Raw genomic sequence first — 19485 nt, 5'->3', positions numbered from 1 at the left:
AGAGCCCCCACCGGCCTGCCTCCTGACTCCCCCACCCCCCTGCTCCCCTGCTGCCTCTCCAGGCTGATGGGGGTGAGGGGACTCCACCCCCTGGGCCAGCTGTCCACGTCGGAGGCTAATGAATGACTCAGCCCTGGGCGCCGGGTGCCCCACTGAAGATAAAGACAGATGGGCGCAGAGTGCAGAGAGGAACGGGTGTGGGTTTTATGACAGTTCCGTCCCTTTAACAACTATTTGTTTAGTGGAAAGAGTAGACGGAAAGGCTTTCTGTTGGTGGGGCCAATGGTCTGGAAAGAGCTGGGTGTCCAGGCCCCTTTCCATTCTTCTGAGACCTTTGTTTGGTGTGACCCCAAGCCTTGTACTGACATCCCTCCTCCCACCCTCTGACCTCTCATCTCTCTCAGAGACAAATTATGGTTCAAGCCAGGTCCTGGGCCCTCCGCTCCCTTTCCCTCTCCCAGAGTGTGAGGCTCCAGAGATGGGAACAGACTATTCCCTGCGTCCCCTGGGACAAATCAGAGGGACGACAAATTCTGTGGCGAGAGGGAACCAGCTCTGAGGAAGAAATTTCTCAAGGCTGGGCCTGGGACCCCTAAGTGCTAGGGGAAGTAGACAAGCAGCTGGGGCTCGTGTGGGCGGTGTCTCCATTGTAGCTAAAAAGCCCCAGATTTTGCTGCACTCAGCAGTGGGTAATCAGAGGCTTTGAGATGGCAGGAAACACAATAAGAAGAGGAAAGTGGCGGGGCTGGGGACCGAAATAGTCTGGGAGATAGAAGCAGGGCACCAAGAAGGGAGGGGCGGGGGGAGAGGGGGCGCAGGAGCCTTCCAGGAAGCCTTTCACCCAGGCAGGCCTCCAGGATTCTCTCCCCTCCAGCCCCGAGGCCCCTTGCAGCCCTTGGAATCCAGAGCTGGGCCTGCCCACAGATGCCAATGTTCGATCCTCTCATGTCAGGGAAGTCAGACTGAGGCCCAGGGAGGGAGCACGAGATTGTAACTGCAGCCATGTTGTCCGGGATCCCAGATCTCCCCATTCCCAGCCCACGGTTCTGCTTGTGGACAGAACCACTACAGCCCAGACACCTTTTCTGAAAATTGGATCTTCGTTGGTGCCAGGGAACATGGAGCAGACCTCCTAGAGCAGTGGTTCTCAACCTTCCTAATGCCGTGACCCTTTCATACAGTTCCTCATGTTGTGGTGACCCCCAACCATAAAATTATTTTCATTGCTACTTCATAACTGTAATTTTGCTACTGTTATGAATCATAAGGTAATTATCTGATATGCAGGATGGGATGTATTTTCATTGTTACAAATTGAACATAATTAAAACATAGTGATGAATCACAAAAACAATATGTAATTATATATGTGTTTTTCGATGGTCTTAGGCCACCCCTGTGAAAGGGTGGTTCGACCCCCAAAGGGGTCGAGACCCACAGGTTGAGAACTGCTGTCCTAGAGGGCCTCCGTCTGGGGCCTGGAAGAGAAGTGAAATGCGGGCTGGTCCAGATGGAGACGGCAGGTGGGACTTTGCAGAGAAGGAGGGAGCACATCAAGCATGGCGTGGAGGGGGCGGGCAGGAAACCCAAAACACACTGGGAGGATAGGGTGCACCAGGCGCCTGCAAGCCCCAGGAGTGGTAGGGGTGTTGGGTCAGAAATAGTAATCATGCTCTGTTAACCATAATTTCTGTTCTGATTAGAGAAAGCACATTCTAACCTGGCTGAGGGTTTACAGCCTGGGACATGGGAATTAAATTGGGAATGAGAAGGAGGTCCACTCTCCTTATCTGAGAACTGCCTATTACCGTGGCGAGGCGCATTGCCTGTAACCTGTAACCATTATACCCATTCTTATTCCTTTCGCCTACTGCCCAATGCCTATAATTCCCTTTGCCCACTTCCCCTTGTAATCTTTGTCCTTCCGCCCAGTATAAGCAGCTGGCTTATTGGGGGGCGGGGGCAGGGGCGGGTAAGAGAATATTTTCATGGATGACCTGCTGCCTTCCCATCCTGCCGACATTATTAGAATAAACGCTCATATGTGATTCAACCCTGTCTCTGCTGAATTGACAGGCAGCCCGGACTCACTGGTGGTCCAGTTTCAGGGGCACTGGGAGGAGGGGCTGGGGAGCTGGTGACCCTCTCACTGCCCCGTGGCCCATCTCCACCTGCCTCCCCCACTGCCCTTAGCCCATTCTCTGCCTTTCCTCTTGGCCTTATCTCTTTATGATCCGCCTCCACGTCACACCTGCTGCTGTTTGCCAGCCCTCCAGGGTTTCCTGGAGGAGCACCCCCTGCACTGGGCACTGCCAGAGTCTCAGGCTCCACCTCGGCCGGGGCAGGCGCCTCAGCCTTCTATTGGGGCCAGTGCTACAGATCGCCCCTGGAAGTACCCTGTAACCAACCCCACCCATTTTCTAGAAAAAGACTGAGGCCAGAGGGAAGTAATTTTCTCAAGATCACCCACTGAGTACATGTATTGGGACGTGGGGCTGGAGGGCCACCAGCAATCCCTGAGCTCCTACTATGTGCTGGGCATTATGACAGCACAGGCCTGTCTGACCCCATCCCAGTGCTCCTCCCCCCTCCACATACCTACGTATCAGCCCTAGGGGGGGACGCGGGCTCACCACCAGACGGGGGGGTAGAGTGCAGATTTCACCCCAGTCTTTGCCAGCCTGAATGAACTTTGATCTCCAAGTCCTAAGAGATGCCCCTCTCCCATCACCCCTCACCTACCTTACCTCCTGGGGCTCCTGGGATTTCTGAGCCCTGTCTCCCAGCAGGCACTGGCCTCTCCCTCCCCACTGAACTCTAGGTTAATTGAAACATTCACTCTTAATTGTCTTTTTCTTTTCTTTCTTTCTTTTTTTGTACCTTTCCCAAAGGCTTCACGGAGTCTGCAGTGGCTGGGGGTTGGGGGATGAAAGGACCTGAGCCCCCTCTGAGATGCCGGGACTGCAGACCCCATCCCAGCAGCAGAACGTCTGAGGGGAGTGTCTGCAGTCTCAGCCCCTCTCCCAGGAAGGCCTTCTTTGCTGCTCTGAAGAGACTTCCTGGATAGCGCAAGCTTATATTAAGCAAAGTTGAAGAGACTTCCTGGATAGCGCAAGCTTATATTAAGCAAAGTTCTTGAGAATTAGGGGTGAGGGTGCTGGCTCAGAGGAGAAAAAAGGACATTATAGCATTTTTTCTTCTTGAGATGCCAGAGATCTTCCGGTCCCTGTCCTGCCATCTCACAGATGGGACAGTAGAGGCCAGAGAGGGGCATGGCTGGCTTGGTTCTCCCAGCCCTTGGGAGGAGTTGTCAGGAAATGCTGAAGGGGAGACTGCCACCCACCCTGGAGGCGCACCCCCTGCACTGGGCACTGCCAGAGCCTCACGCTCAGGGGAAGTGGAATGGGAACAAGAGGTGGGAAGGCCCTGGGGTATTGGAGACGCCAGCCCCTTCCATAGGGGAGAGCTGAGGGAGAGACCAGCATCCTGGAATCCAGGGTTCCAAGTGCCGGGACCACCAGCAAGCCCAGCCTGAGGACCTCCAGCACCCCCAAAGAGCTATTCTTCCCGTGGCACCTGCGAAAGGTGAGTACCGTGCCAGCCTCAGCTACTACCTGAAAAAGCCACAGCTCTGGACCTCCCGGCCTGCTGGAAAAACTCTCCCCCGGGGGGTGAAGCGCTGCCTTCCAGTAACATGCCTGCCCCCCGCCCCATGTGCTCACTCAGCCCCCAGATCCCGACCCAGGGCTCCCTGGCCCTTGATGGCCCTGCGGTGCTTGGAAGTCAGTGAGCACACCCTCCGTGCCCTGCCCTCCTCTGGACCCGCAATCCTGCCTGTCAACACTTTCTCATCTGACAAGTTCCACTTCCCCTCATTGTTCCCTGAATGGCCAGTAGCCAAGAGACCATGTCCCAGGCCTGGCTCTCTGCCTCCCACTAGGTATGTGGCGTTGGGCACATCTCACGATGTTTGCCCGTCCGGAAAATAAGGAGGCTGAATTCAATAGGCTCAGAGGTGTCAGGGGACCATAGGGCACCAAGCCCATGTTCCTGAAGCCAGTGATTCCAACATTCTGCCATAATGAAAACACAACCAGGCATTTATCATTCATACAGTTTTAAGTGCTTTACAAATGTGTTAAACTCATTTAGTCCTCCCAACAACCCTATGAGGTAAGTACTATTATTATCACCATTTCACAAACAAGAAAACCCGAGGCGCAGAGCGGTTGGGTGTCTTGCCTTAGGTTGTTCAGCTAGTACATGGGGAGCTGGGATTCAAACCCAGGCAGCTGGGCTCCCGGACCCGCTGCAGGACAGTGCCTGTGAGCTCTGTTCTCAGATGCCCGCGAACTCCTGCAGGCCCAGCACTCAGTGACTCCAAACTCCATGATGCTGTGGTTCTGTGACGGTGAGAACCTTCAGGCGGTTTTCCTAGCCTGCCCGGGTTCTAAATGACAGACTGTAGCCCTGACATTCTGGGACTCGGCTCTGAGGAGGCCGCAGCGATTTACCAGAGCTTTCTGGGAGAAAACCTACCAGTTGGCACGTTCCCAGGGTCACCCATTCCTCCAACCGACACAAAAGGAGACATTGCTTCTCCCCTCAATGCTGGAGTCAGTGGCCCAGCCGAGGAACCGCACCTGTGTCCACTCAGGAGGGGCTGGGAAGCTGAGGCCAAGGTCAGGTGGGGAGGGTCAGACCAGAGGACTCTGAAAGGTGCCCAGTCCTGAGGTCCTTGGCCATGAAGGAAAGCAACAGGGTGGAGGATGGCTCACCGGACTTTTCCCTCCTGGGGCAGCTCATGGGGAGGGTCCTCACACACCAGCCGGGACTCCCTGTCCAGAAGGTAGGTGTAGACTGTTTCCTAAAACAGAAGACACTCATGAGACCGCGGAGAGGCCCTCCCAGCTGCCCGCTTCCAGCCTGTACACAGTGCCAGGTACCAGGGTCACGGGCCCTCTGGGAGTGGGCTCAAGCATCTGATGGGTTTACGCCCCAGGTAATTCTAACATGTAGTCAGGGCGGAAAAACTCCCTTATGAACTTACCATTTCACTGTCTCCTCTCGGAAGGGGTTCTGGACAGGCAGTGCTCTATGACCCTGCTGGCTTTTCTAATCTATCATCCTAAATCCAAGGTGTAGGGAGGGAGTCATGCAGTGAGGGCAATGGAGATGCTCTATAAGGCTGCGCTGAATGGGAGTTGGTTGTAGATCCCTAAGAGCAGCCAGTCCCACCTGGGGAGAATGTGGCATGTTTCCTTGCTGTGACTCCAGCCTCAGCAAACAATAACTCTGCGTCCACTCAAGGCCTTACTGCAGGAGGGGCTCAGAATGTCCCGGAAGCTTCCCTCTTACCTCAGAGACATAAACAACTCTACAAGAAACCACACACTGTGATCCAAGCTGGGAGGGCTTCCTGGAGGAAGTGACCTTAAAGCTGTAACTGGTATGGAAATTAGACTCATTCAGGGAGTGGGCGAAGCACAGAAGAATGGCTTCTGGGTTGAGTGGCAGGTATGTAGGTGTGAAAGGACTAAGTGTTTATGGAACAGACAGTGACGGTAGGAGCACAGGAGGTGGGCTTGGGGTCAGCAGGGGCTGAGCTGGAAGGGCCTGTAAACCAAGCTGGAGCTGGATGCCAGGGGCTGCTGCCAGGTGGAGGGCTGTGGGGTGAGCCCTGAGAGACAGGAGCAGATTTGTATTTTGGAATGATCACTTCCCAGAGTGAGATCAAAGCTCTGCTCAAAAATTGTCCAGTCCAAGGGCCCAGAGCAGTCTCAGCCTCAGTATCAGTCTTGGAAAAATCAGTTGCCTTCACTGACCCACATGCAAAAAGCCACATTCTCCCCAGGTGGGACTGACTGCTCTTAGGGATCTACAACCAACTCCCGTTCAGCACAGCCTTATAGAGCATCTCCATTGCCCACACTGCACGAAGAGGGAGGCCCAGAGAGATGCCAGTGTGTCCAGCAGAGCCCCTGCCCCAGTGGGGGGGCATGCATGTGCTCAGCTAAGTACCCCGAGGGGCACTGTTTTCTCAGTGGCAGAATGGGGAGCTCCCTTCTCTGCTGTTGGTATCAGGGAGGGCTCCTGGAGGAGGTGACATTAGGGCTAGGTGTTGAAGGCCCACCTTCAGTAAGCGTGAAGTCCTTAGTAAAAGCAGCTGCCTTTCATGACTATGAGCCCATAATCCTGCCAGTCACTCTTGTTGCCTTTGGCTGTCCCTAGCCAGCCCTGACCCTCTCCCAACCCCCAGGAGATGGCCTAGTCCTCCTTCCAGAGAACCCACGCCAGACACAGTATGGTGTGGGCTGGGGATGATAGGGCCTGAAGGGAGTGGGAGGGGCAGACATAGGCAAGGCCTGGAGCCCCCTTGGCCTCCTGGGTGAGGGTCCAGGCGGGGAGTTCAGGGATGAAGAAATCAGTGGGAATGAGGCCACCCACTCCTCCTACTGCAGGCCATATTGTCATCTGGCTCTTTTAGCAGCCTAGGCGGGGCCTGTGGGATTTGTCCCTAAGAGACTGAGACCCCACAGCACCCAGAGTCACACAGAGAGTCCTCCCCTGGCAGAGAGAGGTGGACGATCCGGGGTGGGGAGGCAGAGAGGACAGCTCCTCACTTCATTTCCGGTTGTCCCTCTGCCTCCCACACCCTCACTCTCAGCCTCTGGGTTAAAATTAGCTGAGTTTATTGAAGAGAAGAAAGGAACAGTTCCAGACACATCAGCACCATCTGCATTCGGGGCTGCCTGCCACAATGGGTGCTGATGAGGGAGCCAGGTGCTAGCGGCTGTCCTTACTTGTGGGGGGGGGGGGAGGGAGGGAGGAACGGAGGAGGAACACGCCCCCCCCCTCCAGTCTGGAGGCAGAGTAGACCTTCGATCTCCCCCAACCACTCTTTGAAGGCTGAGCCCTTCCGTGCTATCCAGACAAAGCCAGGGCTTCCCGAGCTCAAACAGGTCTCTTGGATGAACCAAAGTAGACATTACCTACTGTTTCAGGAACCTAGTCAGCTGGATCACAGCTGTCTTTCCAGCACCCAGGGCTGGGCATCTATGTGGGCATAACTAGGCACCCTGCCTGTCACCTCTTCCTCCCCCTCCCTGGACAGCCTCAATGGCCACAGAGGGGCCAGGCAGCCTTTGTGGATGCTGACTTGCCAGCCTCCCCACCCCCTCCTTTCCAGATGTGTCTCCACCCCAGGCCAGATGTTGCCTCAGTCCCATCCTTCTCAGGGAGGATTTATTTTTGAGTGCCAACACACCACCCACTTCCTGCCAATTTCATGCTCAGTAAAGCTCACTGTTCAGCCCTCCTCCTGGGCTCTGAACTTCTAGGAGGTTCTGAGAAGGCAGAGCCGAGGAGAGAGAATGGGGGTGCTTAGGTGCCAAGCCCCATGTGTCCCTGTCATGCTGTGTGACCTTGGGGGAAGCACCTGCCTCTCTGGGCCTTAGGTGGTGTATCCATCAAGCAGATTCAGATATAACTGGCCCTGGGGTGGGTCACCTTCTGAATTACCCGCATTTCCTGGAGCAGAGGTTGCCCTTGGCTGGTATCTAGAGTAGAGTCTTCATTCCAGGCTATGGGGACTCAATTTAGGCATCTCCTCCTCCAGGAAGTCTTCCGTGCCCCTTAGGCTGGGTCAGACCTCCCCCTCCGGATTGATAGTCCTCTGCTTCCTTCCCTCGATCTGGCGCAACTGAGACTCTGCTGCTTTGGGTCCTGAGGGTGTTTATCCATCCTACTGCCCAAAGGAGGGACAGTGACCATCGGAGCCAGGTTGGGGAGTGGCCTGGGGCCGCTGAAGGGGGTCAAAGTTTCCTCACCCAGACACTCTGGGCTCGGGCAACCGTGGTGACCAGGTGACCATGGGCCCTGGCAACCTCCCTCCTTTCTGGAGGTCACTTTGACTGGGCACAGATCCATTCATCGAGGCTGAGCCCCATTCCAGCACCTCCCAGACCTAGCATCAAGGAAGTTCTGCATGTCTGCCCTCCACTCCTCCTGCTGTACGTATTCCAAAGCCCACCTGCTGCCACTGTGTCCTAGCTGTTATCCGACCTGGGTGAATACCTTCCATTTCTGAGACGTGCTCTTTTCAGTTAAGCTCAAAGGCGCCTTCTGTCTCCAACATTCCAGGATCGCTATGTAAGTTCATTCTTTAGGGTTAGCTTTAGCCCTCCTCCTCCAGGAAGCCCTCTCCAAACACTCAACCAAACCCTTCACTTCCCCAGGAGAGTCCTCTTAAATCCTCACCTGAGGTTATTTTTTCCATTGGTTTTTAAGAGAGTGGAAGGAAGGGGGAGAGACAGAGCGAGAGAAACATCGAAGTGAGAGAGACACACCCATTGGTTGCCTCCCGCACGCACCCCAACCGGGTCTGGGAATTGAGCCTGCAACCAAGGCATGTGCCGGTGACCAGAATGGAACCCGGGACCCTTCAGTCCTTGGGCTGACACTCTATCCACTGAGCCAAACCAGCTAGGGCCTCTTCCTTCTTTCTTGACCCCGTGTGAGGTGCAGCAAGATACTGGGCAAAGGTTGGGGGGGCAGGGGAAATGTGAAGCCAGGTACCTACCACTCCGGGGAGCACGGCAGAGAGGGCCTCCTTGACAGCCCTGCGCAAGCCCACGATGTCGATGACAGAGCCCAGGCTCAGCAAGGCATCCTGGAAGAGAAGAAAGGGCAGTGAGGGCCTTTGCCAGGCAGAGCCAAAGGCTCCCAGACACTGGGATCCAGGATCTTAGGGCCTCAGAACACAACAAGTCTTCAGGCCCTTGAATGTCCAAGTCCACTCATCTTCCAGATGGGAAAACCGCGTGCTCAGAGCAGGACCGTGAACCTAGCAAAGAGCTCACAGTGAGTCAAGAGGTAAGTTTAGACTAAATCTCAGGTCTCTTGCCCTTTAGCAAGGACAACTCTGGCCTAGTAGGGAAAGCACAAGCCTCCACATTAAACAAGCAACCAAGCAAACAAAAAACCCACCCAAATTTGAATCCTAGATCCACTATTAATTAGCGGTGCGTGCTTTGGTCAACTCACTGAGCCTCAGTCTTCTATCTATACACCGGGGGCAACTGAGGCTACCTCCCCCTTGATATGAAGATAAAATGAAACTGAGCCCCAAAAGGTGCCTTCCAGATTATCCACACAGAGTAGGTGCTCAGCTAAATATCTGCAGAATCTGGGTCCTACTCCCTTTCCCCAAAAGGAAGGTGGTCTCATTTTTCAACCGAGTGAGGGCCGAGGTTAGGAGTACCAAGAGCTCAAGGGATGCATGAGCCCACAAGGCGGAAGAAACGCCGCTGGGTCAGCCCCTCGAAAGACAGAAGGAGAAGTCAGCCTTGACTGCCTCACAGCGTTCCGGTCCCAGGAAGAGGCATTGTCCTTGGAGAGCCGGAACAGAAACAAGAAAGGTCCCTGCTTCTCACTCTATTAACTTGGCCGGAGCCTAGGCGATCAAAGGGAAAGGTAATAGAACCGGGATCCAGGGCCAAGGCAGGGTTATGACTCATTCTGTTCACTCAGCCATGCCCTCCCCGCTAGTCCTTGGAAATTTTTTCTGATGTCTTCCCTTTGGACGGCTGGGTCTGTGTTCAAAAAGCAAAGTGAGTATCTAAAGGAGAGACATGGCTTGGCCCCTGTTCATATGAAAATGATATGAGGTTGAGGGTCTTAGTGGACCACAATCTCAGCATGAGCCCATAGCATGAGTGTGGCTGGTAATAAATTAAAATGCTAAACCCGCAGGCCATATTGATAAAGATTTGTTAACCTCAATAGAGAAGATGACAATTACCCTACTCCTATTGTCTGATCAGACCACCCCAGTGCACTGTGTCTCAGGTAAGGACAAGATGAGACTCAGAGTAAGGAGGGAACTGGAAACCAAGGCCTTCATATGACTAAGACTGAAGAACCTGGGGTTACCTAGCCTAAGGCAGAGCAGACTCAGGGGTCTCAGTCTTCAACTCCAGTCTCTCAGGCTCTCCTGGGCAGGGGGCTGGCCTCTGTGGCCCCAGGGATGGCCTGGAGATCCATAAGATTTCGCAGGAGGCTGCCCTTGGTCCAATGGGACGAAGGACCTTCTTCCAGGCAAAGCCATCCTACATAGGCGGAGGCCACCAGGAGAGAGGGGGGGAGTGAGCTCCCCATCCCTGAGGCTATGCAACGACGGGCTAATTGCCCATTTTGTCAGAGAGGCTACACAGAGTAGTCCTGCACTGGGGCCCAGACTTCAGCTCCAGACTTCACCCTTGCATCTTCTTGGCTTCAGTTTCCTCCCTGCCCTCCTCCCTCCCAGTCCTGTGTTCCCAGGAGGGGGGAGCAATGGGCTTTCTTCCCGCATGCTCACTTGGCATTGCTTTCCCCAACTCCCAGCCTCCCTTTGATCCCTGCTACTGCTCAAGGATGAAGACGCATTTTGATCATAGAGATATGTCTCTGCCCTTGGACAACAGAAGCTGCTGCTTCCAAACAGTACAACTCCCAGATCGAATCAATTGTCCTTCGGCGCTCCTCATCACAAGGCAACACCCTCAGCACCATGCACACCTGGCGGCACAGCCACAGGCCCTCACACCCTCGCAGAAACACCCCAGCGTGCCTTCAGACTCCCTCCAGGTACACGCGCGGGCTCACATGGATGCATTTCCCACAGAGTCGCAGGGCCAGGGCTCAAAACATCTGCTCGCATCGTATACATGCAGGCTATGGTGGCCTTTAGGGGTCAATCTGCAGACTAAAGAGGGGAGGAAGAGCTGATGCCTCATATAATCTGAAGTAGCATCTGCAAACCCAGGCTCCTCAGAGTGGTTCCCAACAGAGAGTCCTAGAAGGTGGTGCTGGCTTAGGTCTGCTCCCGGCTGGAGACAGGGGGTGGACAAGGTGAGCGCTGAGGAGCCCTGCCCTGCAGTTGGATATGTGTGCTGTGGAAGTTGGAGGAGAGGGAATGGAATATAGGCACTGATGTAGGGGGAATTTTTTTTCAAAGCCACAGGCTTGGGACAGCTAAGTGTCCCCATTTGACAGATGAGGAAACTGAGGCTCAAAGAGAAGCAAGGCCCCTTCTGTGGTCAGCCAGCCGGTCAAGGCCGAGCTAAGTCCAGAATCCAAGTCTCTAGCTCTCCAGGCTCTGTTCTGCACCTGCCCCCCAGTCCCCTCCTCAGGGGGCTTACAGAGAATAGTCTTTCCTGTGTTCTCGTTGGTGGGCTCTTGGGCCTGTCCTTTATTTGGATTGGGGGATGCCCTGACCTGTCCTTTACTGGTGTTGGTGGGTGCTTGTCTGGCCTTTGTTCTGATTGGTCAGTTTTCTGTGACTCCTCAGGCTAAGGGCAGGATAATGGCAAGGATGGGAGAATGAGATAGGAAACTTCGGGAGAGTTGGGGCAGCAGCAGGGAGAGGGTGTCACATCCAGCCAGACTGGGTTGGATGCAGACAGGCTGATGGTCTGGGGCTCTCTGCCTGGCATCCTTCTGTCCATCCACTTCCTGGCCTTGCCCTGCCCACCCCAGGACTGGAGGGTGTTGGGTGCAGGAACATGGCTGGGAAGGGCCACTCAACCTTGCCCTCAAAGAGTTCTTCAAGGCTTGCTCCTCCTTGGACCTTCCACAGATCTCAAAGCAGCATCACCTCCACTGCATCAACTCAAGGGGGACATAACTCAAATTCCATGAGGTGGGGCATGGAGAGCAGGGCGCTGCCCAGTGAGGGGAGGAGAGAATCAGTGGGGCATGGAAGTGAGGGAATCCCCCAATGGGAGGAAGGGGGGGGACTGACAAGGCTCAAGTCAAGGGCTAGAAGCCCAGCAATCTTAGAAAGAAGAGGAAAGGGAAGCTCAAATAGAGCCATCTCTGCTCTCATGCACATCTACACGTGTCAAACATATACATGTCGCCATGCACACACCACTGCCCAACATATATGCACACACCTCACACAAACATGCACACACGAATAGAAATGCAACCATATATACAAATGGGCACTTAGGCATGTGCACGCATGCACTCACGCACGTGTGCGCACACCAGGCTCGGGTGGGGTGAAGGTCACATTTCCTGCCTCCGAAGCTTTTTTGAACCAACGTCTATATAAATGTCAGCATAACAACCAGGCAATTTCCAAGACCACAGGGGAGAATTTGTGGTGCACAGAAAAAAAGCAGCGATTTCCAGTCCTGCCCCAGATGGACTACAGAAGCTCTGTGTGGCCGATCAGCAAGGGTCTTCTGAGCCTCGGTTTCCTCGTTAGTAAAAATGAGTCCTTCCAGCTCTGCAACATATAGCTCTATGGTTTTGTGTTTCAGTTCAATGCAGATGGATGGATGGACAGACGGAGGGTGGATGGGTGGGTGAGACTCCCTGCTTTCTCCAGCCCTACCGGTAGCTCTGTGGTTGGAGGTAGGGCCACTCAGCACCGTAGACAGTGCCACTCCCACTCACTAGTCTCCCACCCCAGGTACTGAGAGAGGGAGCCTGTTCTGTTCCGGAGGAGTCCCTTTCTCTGGGGCCAGCGTTGGGGCTGGACCAGCATCTCTGCACTCGCCTGGGCGTGGAGAAGGTCTGGACTAAATTACTTCTAACTCCTTAATGCCTAGGATTATATGAAGCCAAAGACCTCGGCCTGATGCCTTCTGATGGCGTAAGGGACTAATGCCCTTCTTGAGGGTCAGTACCACTGTCACAGCCTGCTCTGCTGTCTTGTCTCTGTGAGTTTCTATGTCTTTTCCACCTCCACAAACTACTTCCTGCTCTCCCTGCAGCCAAAAACTACCCCCCCCCCCACACCTCTGGAAGGAAGCTCACAGTGCCCCTCATGGTGGCCTAGAAGAAATAAAACACCAAAATCACATCAAACCCAGTAGTTCAACGCCTCCCAAGACAAGTTGTGTTAGTGGGACGAGCCATACATACTGGTTCTTCCAACTCTGCTCATGTGAGGTCCCCTGTGTGCCGGACTTTGGTGTCCTCTTCTCTGAGGAGGGGGGCTCCTTCAAGACCCTCCAGGACCTTGAGCCCCTCTCCCTTTCTAATCCTCTTTCCTTCCCTCCGGGGCTGTGTGTCTCTCTCAGACTTTATCTCTCCAGTCTCTCCGAGGGAATCTCTCCCTCCCGCGTCTCCCTCAGGCCAGGTCCACCTCTTCCACAGGCTGCTCTCCCGTCTCATCTCCAAGAGTCTCGATGTCTTTTCCCACCTCCAGATCCTGGCTCCTCTCCTGGCTTCTCCTGCCATCTCTCTCCTGCCCACTCCGGTCCCGCCCACTCCTTCCCCAAACCTCCAAGTAGTCACCTTGAGGACTTGGGAGAAACTGCCTGACCCAAGATGAGCATCCACAGAATGGGGGGACCCAGAAAGTCAGCCCCATTGGGAGAAACCAGGGGTGCCAAGGCAGATGCCATCTACACTCTTCTGCTTCCTGCCTCCTGTTCTGGTGGGCAATATACACAATCTCTTATCCTCCAGAGAACAGTCTTCAGAGACAAAGGAGAAATCTGTCTCTATGCCCAGCACATGCCTGGCTCTAGCAAGCCCAGATGCTCCCATCAGGGTGATTAGCAGAACTCCCCCAAAGGAGGCCCCCTGGGGACCCAGGACAGAGTAGCCCCCTTTGGCTGGGCCTCAGACCCCAGCCTGAGCCCGAGCACCCAAGCTTATGCTGTGACTCTCACAGCCATCGCAGCATGCCTAGCCCTGTACTTGGAGACTCTACAAGGAAGTGGGAGAGGCGGCCCAACCCCGCCACCGCCCACGTCTGCCACCTGCCCAAGGAGCTAGCTAACAGACATGGTGCCTTAAATACTCAGAGAAGAGCTGCCCAGGAGAACTAAGATCTTACAGCTCCAGACCTCCCCTCAACAAGGCTGAGCTGGACCAGCAGCAGGAGAATGGAGGAGAGAGGCTTGGTGACCCTCTGTGACTGGATCTGAAGGAACCAGAAGGAGAGAGACCCAGGCCACAGCTGGACAAGCTCAAATGTCAGTGCCCTGCTTGCATGGCGTTGGGAAAGGGAAGGCAGCATTCTCAAGCACCTACTGTGGCCAGAAGTGCCCACCAGTGGTTCTCACACTTGAATGTGAATCCCCTGAGGGCTTGTTGCCATGCAGATTGCCAGGCTCCACCTCCAGGGTTTCCCGTGCAGTGAGTCTGGGATGAGGCCAAGAATTCCCATTTCCAAAACATTCGTAGATGATGAGGGTGCTGCTGGCCCAGAGGCCACAATTTAAGACCCCGGGACAGGCACTACCTCTAATCCTGCCACAAATGCTGGCAGGTAGGTGCCTGCTTGACCAACCCATTTTCTAGGTGAGGAGGTTAAGGGTGAGAGAGGAGAGGACGCCCCGTTCTCTGGCAGCAAGTGCAGGAGGGAGCCTTCTCAGGGAAGGTCCCAGAGGAGGTGCAGAGGGGAGAGCGTGAGATACGACACTGGGGCCATCTGGTGGGACAGCGGGCCCGCTTGGGACCAGGACATATGGAAGGGCCTCTCTTCCCCCTATCTTTCTCTTCCTCTCCTTCCTCCTTTACTTCCCCTCCCCTCACCGCTCCTCCTCCCTCCTCCCACCCTTCGCAGACTCCAGCTTCAGTTGTTACTCCAACAGGGCCGCGTCTCCAGCCTCCGAGCCACACTGGAGACACGTGCACTGTAGAATACACCTGAGCCCAGTCCTGGCGCCGCCCCCCCCCCCCCCCAGGGTCCCCACCTTAAAGACCTGGTCCCCTCTAGGAGTCACAACTAGTTCCTCCCAGGTTCATCCTCTCTAAGCCGGTCTCAGCTTCTACTTAGCTTCTGTCTCCTCCAAAATGGCCTCCTGATTGTCCCAGGTTTGGGGGTGGATGAGGGATGGGAAGGGGAAAGAAGTTGGGGAGAGAAGGAAGGAATTGTGTGAGCACTCAGATCTCTGAAGGCCTGGCTCACTGGGATCCCTCAGTCCCCAGCACAGGGCTGAGGTCAGGAAAGGAGGGGATAAGGGAGCAGCCAGAGTGGGCAGAACTGGGTGAGGGGAGGGGGAAACGGCCCAAGAGGCAGACCTCAGATCAAGCGGACCAGGACAGGCTCAGGGCTCCTCCTGCACCCTCCCCACCTTCAGCTGCCTCCACACGACAGAGCCAGTAGCGCCTCCATCCCCACTGCCCACACTCTCCTCCATGCCACTGTGCCTCCCAGGGCACTCCACCAGCATCCCTTCGTCCCTGCTGTCCCACTCATCTTGCACCTGATGCCTCTATCGTCCTAGACTCCTGGCCAGGGGTCCATGTGGGCAGTTAGGCACAGCGGGCAGTCACAAGGAGGCAGATGTAAGCTTGCTCTGAGTCAGTCATACCACAAAAGACAAGCCTAAGCCGTAGGGAAGGGTGAGCTCCCTGTCCCCAAGGGTGCGCAAGGAACGAGGCAGGGGCAGGGCAGGGGGGCTGCCAGGTAGTGTGTGCCCTGGGGAAAGGTCTTGGTGAGCTTGGCTGTCCCCGTCTCTGTTTCTGTCTCCCTGGATTCTCCATGTTTGTCCCTCTTGCTGTCTGTTCTTCTGTGTCATGTGTCTCTCCCACTGCCTCACTGCTCAGTTTCATGACTGTATTTGGCTCTATCTTCAGGGCCTGGCCCAGCCCAGCTGTTCCCCAAATCCTGGCGGGGGGGGGGGGGTATGAGAAAGAGACTTTGATAGACAAGAACCAATTCAGAGACAGAGGGACAGACCCTGGGGACAGGGGTTGGGGAGGGTCACATGGCCAGGGTCATATAGCCTCCTGCCCCCTCGCCCACTGAGGGGAAGTCCCTGAAGACCAAGCCAGATCTGGAAGAAATGGGGTCCACCCTTTCCCTCTAGACTAAGTGTTGGCCACCCTCCTGCTCCCTGCCCTGCAGGAATGTGTTGCTCCTAAGAATAGCCCTCTGTATTGGGGGTTGGCGTGAGGAATCTGGGGGCAGGGTTCATCTCAGGCATGCCCCTGCCTCTGGGCTCCCATCCATGATGTCCCCCAGAGTGAAAGCTCTATGAGTTGCCCCCCATCCCTACCTGCAATCCAATGTCGGTCTGACTGTGTCCCTCCCTTGCATAAGAATGTCATGGCGCCTGCGCCCAGGACAGGCCCTCAGCGCCCAGGCCTTGCTGGGAGCTGTTTGTAAAGCTCTAAGCACCTGGACAGCACTACTGCTGTTCCTGTGACTCCCACGATCCAGGCTTCTGAGCTGGAGCCTCTTCCCACCTCTCCAGCCTTAGTCCTGCACCTCCTCGCCCCTCCCACCTCCAGGCCTGGGCCCCTCCATTTCCATCTCCTGCACTGGGATGTCCTCTCTTCTCCCTCTTGTCCTTCCAGGACTGTCCCTAGTCCACCTGCTCCAGTGCCTGATCCCTGCTGTGCTATTCTGTTCCCCTGGTCCTGCCCTCCAGCATTCACCTCTCTGCACTGTTCCTGGGCAGATCAGCAAGCGCTGAGCCTCTGGCACTGAGCAGAGGGTAGCACTGAGGCCCAGGGAAGGGGATATGGTAGAAAGACACTGCAGGCTCCGGGGCCCTGCACCCTGCCCTGAAATCTGCATCCTACTGGCCCCACCCTCTCCCCACCCCAGCTTGGGTTTTCTCTTCTGCACCCGAGGCCTGGAGTCTCTCAACTTCAGACTCCAGAGGAGAGCCCATCCAGTCCCACCTCCTCCTTGCCCCCATTCTCTAGATGGGGGCACTGAGCCACGGAGAGGGGAGGTAGTGAGCCCGCGAGCCCACCGGAGCTGGCCATGGACCTCGGTCTTGCTGCATCGTTGTGTGGGGTCCCCATCAGCAGGGCTCAGAGGCAGGGGCAGGCTCCTCACACAACCCACCACCCCGCCCACCCCACCCTGGCAAGCAGCCTGGCATCCAAAGTTATTTGCCTTTGGAGGGCCCAGGAAGCCAGAGAACAAACATCCGGAGTCTCTGGAACTTCTCCCTACTCTCTCCTCACATCCCAGGATCCGGGAGCCACGGAGCAGGCACACACACACACACACACACACACACACGCACACACCTCAGGGCTGGGTAAACACGTGAGCCCAGGAGATCTCATGCGATGGTTGTGCCTGTGAAGCTGTGCAAATCCTACAGAAACCCGAAACACAGCCCCAAACCAGGACGATGCCCCCACAGACCTTGTATAAGTTTTGTCTTGGAACTGAAAATTAAAATCGCTTTTGTATGACTTCTTTCGATTGCCCAATTCCGGATGCTCCCATCGAAACTGATGCACTCATCAAAAGTGACCTTTTCTCTCACTCCCTGGGAGCTCCTGCTTTGCTGGAGACTTAAGCACATGTGTGACCTGCCCATTAGTCGTCCATAAAGCATGTCCCTGGGGCCATCATGTGACCAAGCAGACTATGTCCCTTGAGTCACTAGGAGAATGTCTGTGTGAAAGCACGTGGGCCTGGGATTCTGTAGGAGAATGTGTGTGAGTGTGAATGTGTGAGCACCCCTGTGTCCACATCTGTGCATGAGCCGTCTGCGTGTGCTGTGACTGTCACAGCCTGTGTCCGTGTCCATGTGAGCCTGGGTGTGCCCTGTGAGTGTGCAGCTGTCTGAGGGAGGGTGTGTACCCGTGGCTGGTTTTGACTCCAAATAAGTGGCTGAGTGCATGTCTGAGAGTGTTGGCTCAGTGCATGTGGTGGGTCTGATTCTCCTTCCCCAGGTTCCCCCGTTACCTCTGCACACGTCACCTGCGTGGCACTGGACGGGTCTTTAACCTTCTTGGGCTAAGTTTCCTCATCTATAAAATGGTGCCTTCTCCCAGCACTGCTGAGAAGACGGGAACCACACAAGTCCTGCCTAAGCTGGCTCCCAGCAGGGGACTAGGCCACCTCTGAGCAAGTTAGAAAGAGGTGAGCTCAACCCCCTGGGCAAATGCAGCCCTCAGGGGCGAGGACTGGCGGTGGGGGAAGCGGGCTGGGTGTCAGTGCCGCCCACCTCTGTGGGAGCCCCTGTGCAAGGTACAACCTGCGAGGTTAGAAGCAGCGGCCCTCAGGTGACCAAGAATCAGCAGCCCATTCTTCCTGCCCCATCCAGGTGTGCAGCCGGGTCTACAGGGTCCCTGACACTGGCACTGGATGGACCTGTTCCAGATGAGGCTCTGAGGACACCCACCCCCTCCGAACCATGCTCTACCGCTCCATCCCCAAAGCCCAAGAGAAGGAAGGCCTTCCTGAAGCCATGAGAGGGGCTGAGCAGACCTGGGCTGCAAAGTCCAGCTGGGCTGGCTGGAGGCTCAGAGACCCCCTCCTCTCCTGGCCCATTGTCAGATGGGGAGACTGAGGCATAGGAAAGACCAGGGACCCTCCCAGGGCACGAGTGACCCTGGTCAGTCCAAGCTGTTTCAAAACCTCTCTCTGTAGTTGGAGTTGGGGAGACCCAAGCTTTGAACTCTGTTGGCTCCTAAATGGAGTCCAAAGGGAGTCCAAGGGAGTGGGTGGGGTCCTGAGAGACAGGCATGTCGAGACCTGTGCCCTCAGCTGTTAGGACCCACCCCCTCCTCCCCAGCCTGGCCAGATCCCCTAGTGGTGTGATTAACCAAATTATGGGTTTTTTCTTCAGTAAATTGCATCGGCCTAATTGAATGAGGCTGTAGGAGCCTGGGCTGGAGGCTGACAGCGGGTGAAGACGGCAGGAGCCTGGAGGGGAGGGTGTGGGAGCGAGGGGGGAGGTGCTGACAGTGTGAGCAGGGACAAAAGGGTTGTGGGCGCAGGAGAATACGGTATCAGTCATTCAGTGACCCCTCTGCACACCCACTCGCTCCCCTCACTCCAGGTGCCTGGGCCGAGGGATGTGAGGAACGGTGCTCCTCAAGAGACCATTGAGCATGTGCTTAGCGCCGGGTGCTGTTCATTTAAAAGCACTATTTCATATAATCCTCCCAACAGCCCCATTTTCCACTTGAGGGAATTGAGGCTCAAAGACAAAACGATTGCTAACTGTCAGAGCCAGACAGGGCTGTCTGACACCCCGCCCTTGCTGTTCCCCGGTACCCACGGCCTCCCACTGACCTGCTCCCGTCCTGCCTCCAGGAGACCTTCCCGGGGAGTTCAGAGGAAGGAGGGGGCCTCGCTCCAGCTTGGACCCAGGCACCATTTCTGTCCCCATCAGGCATTTGTCCTTGTCCACTCCGTGCTGTCTGTCCTCCCCCTGATGGTCAGCAGCTGCGCTGGGCTAGTCCAACATGGATCTCACACACACACACACTAACTACGACAAAACATCCGCTTACTACGGCCCTCTAGATCGAGACCATATACACTGTCGCACTCTGTGTCCCGCTCATCCCCCCAGGACGACACCCAGGAACACGATTGCTGTCACCTTCCTGTGTCATGTCCCATAATCCCCCACGGTGTCCCCATGTCACACATCACCGGAGTACAGGCCTCACACAGTGAGACCATCACTCCCACCCTCACTCAGGGTGCCCGATCCCCAGTCACACACCACGTCCCCAAAGCCCACAGAGCCCCCTCACACAGCACCGTAC

The 19485-nt window shown here is 55.7% G+C and overlaps 1 protein-coding gene across 1 annotated transcript in view; it reads right to left on the bottom strand.

Annotated features, from left to right (window-relative positions):
• PDE2A (phosphodiesterase 2A) overlaps positions 1 to 12828 on the bottom strand; it is a 35738-nt gene extending 22910 nt beyond the window's left edge. The window contains exons 1-3 of the mRNA XM_023758773.1: positions 12793 to 12828; positions 8582 to 8671; positions 4779 to 4867 (exon numbers count right to left, since the gene is read on the bottom strand). Coding sequence (XP_023614541.1) covers positions 4779 to 4867; positions 8582 to 8671; positions 12793 to 12822 — 209 coding nt within the window. The 5' untranslated portion in view covers positions 12823 to 12828. The remainder of the gene's footprint in view (positions 1 to 4778; positions 4868 to 8581; positions 8672 to 12792) is intronic.
• Between the last annotated feature and the right edge of the window lie 6657 nt (positions 12829 to 19485).

Source organism: Myotis lucifugus, unplaced genomic scaffold (genome assembly GCF_000147115.1).
Source record: "Myotis lucifugus unplaced genomic scaffold, Myoluc2.0 scaffold_138, whole genome shotgun sequence".
Taxonomy (NCBI): domain Eukaryota; kingdom Metazoa; phylum Chordata; class Mammalia; order Chiroptera; family Vespertilionidae; genus Myotis; species Myotis lucifugus.
Note: the sequence above shows the minus strand (reverse complement) of the source record. Positions and strands in the feature narration are given on the sequence as shown.